General features: G+C 37.3%; 1 protein-coding gene across 1 annotated transcript in view; it reads right to left on the reverse strand.

Annotated features, from left to right (window-relative positions):
- The window catches only part of LOC131688112 (uncharacterized protein DDB_G0271670-like), a 128,593-nt gene extending 115,949 nt beyond the window's left edge, over window positions 1-12,644 (reverse strand). The window contains exons 1-3 of the mRNA XM_058972264.1: window positions 12,634-12,644; window positions 12,137-12,552; window positions 8,446-8,597 (exon numbers count right to left, since the gene is read on the reverse strand). Coding sequence (XP_058828247.1) covers window positions 8,446-8,597; window positions 12,137-12,552; window positions 12,634-12,635 — 570 coding nt within the window. The 5' untranslated portion in view covers window positions 12,636-12,644. The remainder of the gene's footprint in view (window positions 1-8,445; window positions 8,598-12,136; window positions 12,553-12,633) is intronic.
- Window positions 12,645-13,971: the final 1,327 nt, after the last annotated feature.

The following is a 13,971-nucleotide window of genomic DNA, read 5'->3' on the forward strand; positions in this document are numbered from 1 at the left end:
AGGGAAAGGGCCACAACTTCGCCAATCAACACAGATTTTTATTAATTAATGCTTGCTTTCCACTGAAAATAGCCATATTGCACCGGTACGTCACTATGTCAAAAAATGTGGTTTTTCGCATATAAAAAGGCCACAATTGATTTTTATTTAAGGTGAATTCTACAAAATTGTTAAATGAGGGTATAATTTTTCCGACATGTCGGAAAGAAAATTAAGTATTCATAGTTTCCTCTTAGAAATATCATCCAATGAGATGGGATGCAATTTACCCTTCTACTCTGTTGCAAACCACATTCATCAGTCGTCGGGTAGTGTCAAAGGAAGTTCGCTGATTATTATTTGTGCCATAGCGTTGTTAGGCATTGGAACGCTGGAAACAACAGGCTCGAAATAGAATGCACTATGATACTGCGGCAATAAATCAATCGATTCACACTGTCTGTGTCGAGCGGCACGCCGGCTGGTGGTTTGCAATTCTTCATCTTCTTCAATCATTTAATTCATTCATCAAAATCAGTTTAGGGGGAGGGAAGCTGTAAACTAAAGGCGGTTTTCTTTGCAACTTCTACTTGTTTTCTGGGGCACTCGACTTACGCATGCACTTTGCGCATCAAGGCGCGTAAAGGCTAAATCGCATGACCTGCACTATTTGAAAGTTTTATTAATATAAATATTCATAACTTAATGACCCAAACGGACCGCCCGCAGCCGCCAGCTCGATGATGTACACCGATCGTATATCGTGAGGCATGAAAATATAACCAGTCAACTGACATGAAAAGACCATTTTATGACTAGTATTCTTGTAGTGGGACAAATTGCACGCTTCTGGTTAGTGCTTTTGTCGTTAATGCAGAATGATTGCATTGAATCAACGGCTGGTTTATTACATTCCTGTAAATTATGACCTAGTTTTGCTAAATGAAACCTAGCGAACATCTATCTTTGGAAGATCAGGAATCAACAGAACAGTTGAATCAATAACAATCAACTTATAAAACACGACAAACCAGTGATTACTGCTTGATCGCTGTTATTTCGTTATATCCAGTAGCCGTTATGATTACCACTCTGAAAGTAAGGATTCAGCTTCATATGGAAAATTACCGGTTTTCCGGATTATTGAGTTGTAATATTTTCCTATATCTGAGAATGAGTACACGTAGACACCAAACACAAATCTCTTGCAATAATCGAGTGAATATGACATGAAGGACGATATGAACGGAACTGAAAAACATATCATTTATTAATTTTCTGCCTGTATTGAATGTGATTAAAAATCTCTCGATGGTATCCAGGACTACCCAACATTTGAGTACCGATTGCCTAATTACAAAAACTGAAATGATCTGTTAAAAAATGGGTATCGATTAGAGTGGAATCGGCTCATTTGAGTGGAATTAATACAACTTCTTAAACTTTTAAATTTTTATGCCATTGTTTGGAAAAAACTTAGTACAAGTACAGAGAATGGGACCTGGACCATAATATTGAAAAATTGACTTGAATAACGTTCTAACAATAACTGAATCGACTAGGAGACATTCAGAAGGTTGTTGTTGTTTGAAATGAAATTTGTTTGCTTTTTTGTATGTTCTACTGTTACTAAGTGATTAGGTACACAAAAAATATATATGTGGAGAATGGTCTCCGGAATAAATTTCTAATACTAGCTAATACCAATCGCGCGTTACTGCGACTTCGAACAAAATAGGAGGAAAACAAAATTTGTGCCGAAACGCCATCTAGCGGGCAGATAATCTCCAACCAATAGTTCACAAACACGCTTCATAATAAATGCCTACTATGTATAATTTTTTACGGCAATCGGTTAAGCCGTTTCGGAGTCCATAAATCACATGCATACAAACATTGACTTTTATATAGATAAATAGATAGATAGAAGATAGATTCAACTTACGTAACTTTTCCAAACGAACTAAATTCTAAAAAACGAAATCTTTTTTACAAATCGAGTTCGTAAAAAAAGTTGGGTTGATGAGTACATAACGGAAATAAACGTCTGAAGCCATTTTGGAATCCAAGATGGCGCCTTCCGATTTAGATTAATTGTTCACTCAAATCCCGACGGGTATGTTTCTTTCACAGATCTCGTAATTGCGCATTGCGGTATCAAACCCATACTAACGCAAAAGTAATAAGTACAACCAAACACTTATCAGTACGTGTGTCTGTGTTTCACAGATTTCCAATATGCTGCATAGTTTTCAAAAACTGCACAGATTCCCGCAGTTTTCTGTTATAAAGCACAGGTTTCCACAGTTTTCTTGTACAATGCACAGATTATCACAGATTTCTCATTTTTTGACCTTGCGCCTTATTTCTGCCTCGCGCCAAAACCAAAAAAAAAAGGTCGCCACATGTTCTGAGACAAACTTGTACGTTTTCCTTAACACAGATTAGCACAGATTTTTAAATGGTCCGCGCACAGATTTTTGAAAATATCAACTGGCATCCCTGACATGATAGACAATAAGTAGTTTTTGGAATAATTTGGTATATTTCCACCTATCAGTGCAGAGGCCAATTTTCTATATCTTTCAAATACTAATACTTTCGAGGTGATCTTGGTGAATAAATTTGTTGGTACGGAGGTTGGTTTTTGGATTTTTAAAAAAATATAACTAATAAATTCAGAAATACAGACGCGACGAATTTTCATTAGGATAATGGAAGTAGAGCCTATTGTGACCCTACTTCGCACTTCTTGGTTTGAACCAAGCATATGAGATAATGAGATCAAGTTCTATACCTTATTATTTTGCACTTATTTATTCAGAACTAAATCCAACTTTTGATTAAAATCAAATTACCTTCTTGAAATATCTGCTAATACGCCTGATTCACATAGTGATCCGGAACAGGACGCAACGGTGCCTCATATAAACCTCTAATACAAGCGATCGATTACCGCCTTATATCTCGTTATTCCGCCACAAATATATTAGGCATTGCACTGACCTTTATTTTAGCTGGAGAATCCATTAACGACCAATTAAATATAAAAGCACCCTATAAATGCCAGGACAGGCCTAGTGTTATACAGTCGTGATTCGCTGGTTGAACACTCTTTAACTGGACCGCTTTTTAGTTGGACCTCCGCTAGTTGGACCATTGTCCAACTAAAAAGCATCTGAATGTTAAAATCTCATGTCAAATTTACTTTGACAATCTATTGAACAATCTTTTGCACTACTAACGTCTTCTTTTGAGAGTTTTTGACATTTGTCAGTCGGTCCAACTAGCGAATCAAATTCATTAGTTGGACAGAGGCTGTGGCCCAACCAGCGAATCACGACTGTAATAAGTTATTCAGAAATACGGTGGTACACATTATCACCACGTATTGCCTTTCTCATATAGAAAGGTTATGCAATCGCTCTAAAAATCATCAACCTAAACCCGGCCCGGAGGGCCGAATGTCATATACCATTCGACTCAGTTCGTCGAGATCGGAAAATGTCTGTGTGTATGTGTATGTATGTGTGTATGTGGAAAAAAATGTCATGAGATGGCTGGACCGATTTGCACAAACCTAATCTCAAAGGTACGACCTTCCCATCGGCTGCTATTGAATTTTTTGTTGATTGGATTCCTGTTCCGGAGTTACGGGTTGAAGAGTGCGACCACACAGCAATTTCCCATAAACTGAACTGATAAATTTTCAAAGGGAATTTCAAAATCGAATTTGTATTTAGGATGCCAAATGACTTTAAAATGCATGAAATGTTGAGATTTGAAGTAATCTCGAAAAAAAAATTTTTTGACGAAAATTGACTTTTTTGACTTTGGCACATTTTTGCCTTTCTCATATAGAAAAGTTATGCAATCGTTCTAAAAATCGTCAACCTAATCCGGGTCAAATTTTTTTTGACTTGTATAGGCCTAGGTAGGAGTATGCAGTAAGGGGTTGCTACTTTAAAATTATAACTAGTTTAAAATTTCTTAACGGATCTTCCTCCTTGATTCGCCGCTGGTTTCAAGCATAGTATCTCAAAATCGTGTCTGTCGATCCATTGTATGTACTATGTGCAAAACGTACTGAATATGTAATATACATTTCCACCATTGTATTGAACATAATGAGCCACGGAATCGTAGTTTGTACAAGGAAAGGCACAATTGCACCACTAGGTGATTTAAAACAGGTTTTATTAGATACACTACCACAATCAAAACAATATTTATGTATACAGCACACAGGAAAGAATCAGCAGGGCAGCCAAACTAACACATGTACTTGAAAATGTATTGTAGTTAAATGAGGTACAAGTAATCAATTATTTCAAGTTCGCTGCTTGCAGAGATTTTTTTCATCTGCATATAAAATGCGGCTTGTGACAACGCAATGTTTGATGTGGAACTCGCAATTACCAGCCTTCACATTATTATTCCTTGCAAGTGCAATTCTGGGAGTTCTGCTTCTAACAGGTGCTGAGGTTTATTCATGTGCGTGATGTTTATGTTTGTTTCGATGTGGCGAAAAAAGTAGAATAATTCGTGTTACAAATCATGCGATAGCATCCATGTGACTGGTTACATTTTTTTCGGCGCAATGAAATATAAGGCATTGTGTTTCAACCACTTTTTCGATGCGGTTAAATTTGACACGCTAAAGAAGCGATAATTAAGATTTTTGAGAGCTCATTTACAACCACAGATGGAAAAGTAAAACCAAAGAACCTTGGTTTGTTTTCCTCATTAAATACCTAATATAGTGCAAAATATTTTGTTTTCCTCACGAAATAATTCGGCATCATTTCTTTTTTAACAGAAATTAAAAGGCTTATTGAATTGTTGCAGTGAGAATAAATGCACAGAATAGAACATTTATTTTCTTGTATGCTGAAAATTGAGACATTTCTGCTCAATAAGTAGATGAATAAGAAACAGTACACTGATACTTTATTCCGAAAAAGTTTACAGTTAATATGGCTTCATTTAAAAGTTGTTCAACAAATTGTGCGTCCCTCTCCCTAATAGATCCAAAATAGGACCATTACCCAACGGAAAAATATTTTGCAATTTTAAGTTTATTTTCATGCACATATTTGGAGCATGAATATAAACTACTAACGGCGCTGAATCCCTCTGGATAAAAACTCGACACGTCTATTGTTTATCATTTATCTGCAAGTGTTATTCCAATCAAGCACGAGAACTGTCAATGGCCCTCGTTCTAGATGGATTCGAAGCGATTTTCTTCGGATTGAATGCTTTCGGCAAGTCTCGTGCTACATTGGAATGACACTTACTAATAAATAATAAGAATAAGATAGAGGTGGCGAGTCTTTATCCAGAGGGATTCAGTGTCTCTAGTTAGAACTATGCTATCACCCTGTTTTACAATCGCTAGCAATGTAAACAAAAATGCAAACAGTTTCTAGAACAACAAATTTATAACTATGAAACGAAAATAAACTATTACATGCACTGACAGTATAAACTAACTGCCCACTGAATGAGCTGATCTTGATCCTTCCATTTATGTTGAAAAATATACATTGGGAAAGGCTCTTACAAAGTATTGTAAACGAAGGCTTCATTATTTATTCAATTTCCCAGCAGTTAATTTTTTCCGAGCATATATACTGTAACTGCTCGAAGCGTAGGTGGTTAGCTTATTCTGTCCGCTTCAGGTCGCGACTTCGCCAACCTTATTATAGGTACTATGCCGTCGGCATCATTCCAATAGCAGTAGGGGAACTGGGCCCGAGACGGACAAAGCATCAAACATGGTGGTTCTTCTGGTTCTTATTTGTTGTATTTTGAACAGGTTTTCAGCAGTACAGTTGAAAATCACTTCTGAAATTCATTTAAAAATACCTGTCTGTCCAACTGTCATTAATGTCAACGATTAAAACACACAGCCTATTTCCCATCACGATATATCGGTCACCAAACTCAACTGCTGTCTGAGCCAGCGAAAAACGAACGACCGAATCGTAATTTTTATCTTTAGTGCGTTGGCCGAAGAACTAATAAAATCGCTCAACCTACTTTCTGCTTATGCCAAGCCAGAGCAATAAATGAGCACATAACGACAATTAGTAGATCCTAGTGTATATTGTGTCTAGAACAAAGGAAACATTAAATTTATTGTTGTCGTCATGAGAGAAGTTGGTGAAAAAGCGCTACTTCGACCCAACACATCGGTCGTTGACTTCAAATTTTACTTCATACCACCGAGTCATCGTGAGGTGGAATATTTTCTGAAGGTGAAAATGGAACTTATGTTTTCGGAAGTCGCCTATCTTCAGTATCATCATCTGAGAAGTGCAGTACTAATATTTTCAACACGCAAAGTAAAGCAAAAAGACTCGTAGTTGAAAGTGGCAGCGTAAAAAAATCAGATTCCTGTGTATATAGAAAATAACTACGTCGAGGTAAGGCTACATGACTTGTCATCGCGTAAGTGAAATTCGCCGGCAAGAAAGCTAATACCAATGACAACAGCTTCATGCTATAGGCAAGGAATAACATCTGATTATGAGCATCAAGACGACGATAACAATGGCATGAAGAAGAGAAAAGCAGTAGATCATCACGCAGAATAAAAAGTTGTATGGCAAAGCGAAAGAAGATCCAAAGGAGACTCAATATTTGTTTTAATTTATCATGTATTGAAATTCTGGATTTCAAATTGGATAAAAAAATCATAACACAAAAAATGTTCATTATGCCTTTGTAATTAATTTTTCGCGAGTTAGGTTTTTACGCAAAAGCTTATTCACTCGATTCACTTTTTGATTGACATTTACTTTGAGCTTGCCGATAGCTGCCGCAATATCGTTAACTTCGAGAACTATATGAATTTTTTCTACGTAAACAAGCAGACTTCGCTAGAAAATCAAAACTAACCATCCGTAATGTTCCTGACATCCTTGTATATTCGTAGAAACCTGTTTTTTTTAGGAAATTGAACCGAAATTTTTATAAAATGATGGGCTATTGTAATTTATCCATGTTTCCGGTACCATAAACGAAATGCGGAGTCTGAAGTCAATATTTTAAAGCAAACTAAAGATAATGTATGGTTTTGTAGTGTTTCGGATTCTCCTCGTCCCCAGCACCAAATTGGCGCTAGCTAGACACTAAAATCCAAAAAGCCAGACGCTTTACGTGAGCGCGAAACAACTGGATGGCACCGAGTGGTGTCTCATTGTCTCGATAGTAAGCACATAGGTATTGGCAGGCTTTACATATATGAAAAAAAATCCCCTTTGGAAATTTTGCCTAGTACTGGGCGTTTCGGTTCACATTCCTCGTCGGTAAACAGAACCTCTGTGCTTACTATCGAGATATCACTCGGTACAAGCCAGTTGGATTTTAGTGTCTATGTCTAACTAGCACCAATTTTGCGCTTATTTGGACTTATCTAACCAGCATTAAGTTGGTATTAGTTATTGACGAGGAGAATTCGAAACACCAAAAAGTTTTGTGTCCTTGATCTATGTACACAACAATTTGGTCTAATGCAAAACAAAATCCCGATTGAAACTAAGAATGCAAATTTTATTTGATACGAAAAATTGTACACTAAATCTTAGAGAACACAAATAGAACCATGATATTAGCTTGAGGTAATAGCAACAGTCTAAAAATACCGATCAAATTTTAACCTCTCATTAATAAGTCCATCTCAGACATACTTCCTCTACGTTTCGTTTCGCCCAGAGGTGTCGCGAGCGCGTTGCCGATGCCGGTCGGTCGGTTGTGATTTATCAATTCCCATACAGATTCCAAATGTAAGCTAACCTTGACATACAAAACCCACCTATAATCATCCTCTCCCTTGCCTTCAAACGCGATTGACTTGCAAGAATACACTGAAGGGTTTGTGTTCGTTAGTTGCTTGATCGGTTCGTAAGGTGGACGCCGTTTGTCATATATTGAGACATTACTTCAACGCGGTTCAGTGTCGATACCAGCAATAATTGAGGTAAAAAACTAACAATCAATTCATTTTATGCACTTTTTGCCCCGTCTTACACACTATTCCCAGGTGACCCCGTACGAATGTTGCATGCAACGTAGCGCATTTGATTGAACACTCCTCTCGAGACAGACAGTAGTAGCATGAGTAAATCATAGAGCACGACACGATTCCTAAATGGTTCGTATACTATACTTTGCGTTGGAATCGCTTCGGAGATTGAAGGGACATTATAATTATATCGGCTCTTAGGGCGGCCTAATTGAATAATTATGTAAATAGTAATTAAATTCAAATTAGTGTCCGTTTGGCTTCTCTGCATTCGAGATTTCCTCTACGTGTTGCGGTAGAGATGCAGAACAAGCCGTTGATACATATACCAGCCATGTATTGCACAAAGTGGAACCGAACTAATTTAGCGTAAAATATAGGTTTTGCGTAAAGATTGCCAGGTGGGTTTTGTACAGCGAATGATGTACGCTTACCTCGTCAAACTGCTGCTGGTAACTGCCGTGGTTGAGCTGTGAGCGCATTAGACGTGCCATTGGGGAAATGCTTCCGGTGCCTTGGCTGGAAGCAGTTCCTGGCGAACTGCCAGCAGTCGCCTCCATCAGCTGGGCCATCAGGGGCGAATGTTCTGAAAAAAAAAAACCAAGGGCTTATTGTTAATTATTTTATTATATTTAATTCGTTTCTAATAGGCGCTGGAACACGCATGTGAACCATTCGTAGCGTGTATTGAAAATGCAGTGGCATTTTTTTTCTTATTAGGCTATCATCCGCTCCGAGTTTAAAAAAACAATCGATCGTTTGTTTTTGGGTTGTCTACAGGGTGAGTATAGTATTCCATGCAGTGTAAACCAATTTAGGTTTAAACATTAGGCTACGATATTTTAAGAAAACCATAGTGATTTGTTTAGGAGATTCATTAAACGGCCGTCGATACTGCAAAAATATTGTTGTAATCTCGCAATTGACGGCTTAATTCGCGGAACATCCCAGCCTCGTCAAAACTCGTGAAGAGATCGTCAATTAACGCTACAGAAAAGTGTCGTTTTCCGAAATATACCTGTAGTCGATCAAATTGGCGGCACGATCCTTAGTTGCATTGCATTAGTTGAGGATGAAGAGTTTTTTGGGCACGAAAAAGAAATTTCGGAGTAGGGCAGATTTAGCGTAAATTCACCATTCGAACTCCCTTGTCCACGCCAGCAAAGAATGCTTCGTACTTCATGATGCGTTCGGCTATGTATAAATGAGTAAATATTACAAAAATCCATTATATTTGCAATTATATATCAATATATGCCAATCTTAATTGACAGATGGGCGTACATTGATAGTTTAAATGTCTATCGCTGAAGTATAACACTTTTTGATACACCAAATGCGAACAAAATACCGGAACCACAATTGTCTATTTTGATTAATTAAACTATCATCAGATTTTGTGGGTTCAGAGATAAATTTAATGTCGCCGAAAAATAAAAGCAAACAATAATTGTAAATCTATAGTTGCGCCAAACGAAATGTGTCAAATTAGTGTCACAGCCGGAATTATGAACCAGGGCAGGATACTTACCACAAAGAGTGCCTAAATTTAATTCAGTAAATCGAAACATACCGGGCAAACAAAGAAGAAGCTGAAAACCAGATGTAACAGATATTACTGTGTTTATGAGTGTCATTCAAAACTGTTTGTAAGTATTACACAACACAAACTGTTTTTAAATTTGAATAACGAATTAATTGTTGGCAACGGTTTCTACGTAGTGCAAGAATTTCGTAGGCAACCTTTAGATCCGTAAATACCGCGTCTTTTAAGCTTCATAACAAAAAATTAAGATTCAGTCCCCAAAAGATAATATTATGAGAAACATAATTCAATATTCAATTTACGGAAGCAATCCCAATCAGAAACACATAACAGAAATATTTCAAAACTATAACTCGCATTGTTACTTGTTATAAATTTCTGTTATTTTAACTACTAACGAAACCTAATTTATAACACAATATGTTACAAAAAATGTTTTCTCTTATAATCTTGTTATTTCATTCTGATCGGGATAACTGATCTCCGTAGTTTTTCAACAATCAACCAGGCTGTGGTGTCCGGCGGGCTAAAATCTTTTTGCACTATTTCAGTCAAGAATAGCACCACTGGGAACCTGTTCCCATGTCGTAACAGGTGACTAACAACATGCTGCTCCGTACCGAAGACTTCACCTGAACGCACCTTAAGGTTTTGCATCATAGCCTTTATCCTATAGTCACCTTTTCTGATTCCAATTGTATACCAATATTTTAGGTTTTGTTCTGGCGGTTGTACAATAGCCGTAAGGAATGAAGTCTAATTCTACAGTAAATAACAGCATATATTAATATACCGGCTTTTCCACGCCAAGGTATAACTTTTAAAGCTTTGGTTTAAAAACCGTATTTAAAAAACAAACTTTCATGTAGGAAATTTAATGAAGCCAGATGAAGCTGTCGAATTGCACAAAAAGTTTTTTGCGCGGCAAGTGAACTGTAGATGTGTAAAAATAAGCCAATTTTTTTTATTAAATCTGGAACCGTCTACCGACAAATCTACATTAACGAATACCTCCAAAAGTGACTTCTTGAGGTCTCATGAAGGTCTGACACTAGCTTTGTACTACTTTTGTTTTCCTATACGGGGGTAAACATTTCAACACTCCAGAACTTCAATCGGTCAGAAAATGTAGTGCCACCAGAAGCTAAAACTTCGTAAAATCGCACTCCTGATCCTTTCTTCAGATTTATCCAGTACAGTACTGTGTGTCACTCTTTCGAGCTTCAACCGCTCATATGCTAGTCGGTATTTGCCAGTATTACTCTTCTCCCATCCATTCTTCTTCTGGGCCGCATTGCATTTTGGCAATTTGGCATTTAACCCAATTATGGAAACGTCTGATAGGGAGAGTGGAGATGCCAACTAGTCACTAACATTTCGCAGTCAACTTCTTCACATTCATTTGGGATATCTTTTATAATTTTTGTATGCTTACTTTGTACTGCAAACTTTGGAAATGATCATTGAAGTGTTAATAAGAAACTGTGATCTAAAATGAAAAGACAAAGCGCTTGAGCATTTAGCTAAGTCACAATATTTACCAAATACATGTATCCTAATTCATTTCCCTAGTTACTGACACTAATTCTATTCTGCGACACTTGTGGATGATGCAGAGAATTCCTCGGTCATAATAGCCATAAGTGTTGAACTAACATTCCTTCCCATCCCAGAATTGACCAGCATGGGCGTGGCCATCTACGTTATTGATCATACTATAATCTTAGTCTCTTTAGATTGCACGTTGAGTATGATGTACTACTCCCAAATACCATACAATTTGTTCAATATGCAATTTCAACAGACTTGGATCAATCACGGGAAACTCACGGGCGGTCAACTAAGCTAAGCTAATCAAACTACATACTTTCAACCGTCGATCGATGAAACAAAACGTTAATCAAAATTAGTCATCATCATGAAATACGTTTTATTTAACGATAAACAAGTTAAAATCAATAAAGAGATCAGTTGAATTTAACCTTTAACCCAGGCAAGCTTATCAAGTTTTGTGCCGAGACTGAAACCGTCGTATCCAGACTACGACTGACAGCATCAAAACAACAGCGCTAGATTATTGTTTTCAACAAAATGTTACTTCCCCCAAATATCAACTAGACGAAATCAAGAATTCAACTACTTTTTTAGTTAAAATTGTGATAACTCGGTTTTCAGTGTACTATTCAATCCGTAACTTCGGAACGGGTGCTTCGATTAACAAAACATTCAATAGATGCTTATGAGATCGTTATAGCGTTCGTTTGAACCTAAGGTTCTCCAGTAGGTTCAGCCATCTATGAGAAAGTTGAGTGACACACACACAATTCACAACTCTGTTATGCTAACGCATTGAGCCTTGGTAAATGAATTACAAAAAATAATTGAAAGAGAAGTGCGATTATTTTCTATTATTTAACAGAAAGAATAATTATGATAGATGTTAATCTTCCTAAAATAATACCTAACATAGTAAGAAACGGAAAGGATATTTTGGGATATAATTATTTTTTTATGTTTCCATTGATAAATAAATAAACAATTTTAAAATAAATACATTATTTCGATATTTGCCAACTTACCTGGACTCGCCGTCAAGCTGTTGATTTGCAGCGACCCGTTACTATCAAATCCGGAGATCAGCATCACTCCATCATCCATTTCTTCGAACTCCCCGATCGTTCCAGACAACGTCCCAAACCGACTGCCATTGGACTGCGACGGACTACCGACGACGAACTCCGGCGTATGGGTGAACTTGGATCCGGAGAATGGTTTCGACATTGAATGCACCGGTGCCGTATTTGCTTGGCACGCGTCGGAAAATTGTAACTTTGCACATGGAATCGACAATTTGAGGGGTGTTCGCTTTACCGGGACACAGAAACTGTTTCTCTGTGGAGTTCCGGGACCCAACGGAGAAATATTTTCATTCTGGTTGGTGGACAATTTTCCAACCATACTGTTGCGACGGATACCGTCCGACATTTTTTCTGCCCTAAAACGTAGATACCCGATGGAAAGATAGCTGTTTACTTCTTATTTTATCACTTTTGGTCTGTAGTTGTTTTATATTTACATTCCCGGAATTTCGATACAAACAGCATTCACAGTGGCCCGTTTTTGCAAAGTAGGAAGAGGAAAAAACTTTGTTGTTTACGTTATTAGCATATTTCCATTGCCTCTCATCTCCCACATGAACGTCGATTTAATTGGTCGGGCGAACCTTTTTATTATTCGTTGCTTTTTGCGTGGAATAAGACAGTTTATTGGGGAGGAGTAGTTCAATGTTGATTTATGACGAAATAATCATTAGATAACAATGTTTGGATGTTTTTCGTAAATTTAACTTGCAAATTTTGATTGTCATACATATTTCAAAAAAGATTGCTTGTCAAATTTAAAGTCGCTTGATCGCCATTAAAATGCAAGATAATCTGATTATATCTTTTTTACAAGCCAGCGACAATAGTTCTAAGCTAGATGCACTGGGAGATCCAAATGACACCAGTACCACCCTAAACTTCTCCGACGGCGAAACTACGAATGCGCATTTTCAATTACATACGTCCATGCCCGTCTACCGATCAAGGCAGCACTCGCATCTAGGTCGTATTTTACTACAGGATTTTCACTTTTCCGGACAACTATATATAGAATTTCTACTGGTAATTCTATCGCAACCAGCCGCGTTTCGTTATGAGCTATGTTTGCCGCTCTAACCAAATATCAACAAGATCGGTTTGGTTTCATGAACAGCTGGGTCGTCGATCCGCGGTATGGTATTCACCATACTAAATATTTGATCGCGCAAATACATTTCTGCAAACCAAATGTTTACACAGATACCGTACGAAGCAGTCAAATATTTTCAGTGAAGACAAAGGCAACTGTCGGTATCAAATAATAACAGACCGTATGACTGTCGTGCATGTTCGTATTAGAATTTTTAACCACGTCTTCCATTTAAGTGGTTGCTAGGAGAAGCGAGAACAATCTCGAAAAGTGTTGAATGGTGGAATTGCATTTTTTGACGATGTGATCTTCAGTGTGTGTGATGGGTGGTAGAACTACGCATGACCATGAACTTTGCTGCATCGTAGGTGATCTTCAAGCCTGAAATGTCTGAGTATTGTGAAATGTTGACCCATGAAGTAAACAAGAATTTTCTTCCATTAATCAAAATCCGAAAACGATAAACAGTGAGTTGAATTGGTAAACAGAGAATAGTGGTATCTTTCTGCGGGAATAGACAAACCAGAAATAAACTCAAACATCTAATTAATGGTTAATTCGGCGGACATAAAGATTTTGGGTATATTGAAATATTATAAAGGGTGTTTTTAATCATTTTTTTTTGCAAATTAAAATAAAATGTACAACTAAACGTTGGCAACTCATTGTTGTTTGCTTAATT

The sequence above is a fragment of the Topomyia yanbarensis genome, chromosome 3 (assembly GCF_030247195.1).
Source record: "Topomyia yanbarensis strain Yona2022 chromosome 3, ASM3024719v1, whole genome shotgun sequence".
Classification (NCBI taxonomy): Eukaryota; Metazoa; Arthropoda; class Insecta; order Diptera; family Culicidae; genus Topomyia; species Topomyia yanbarensis.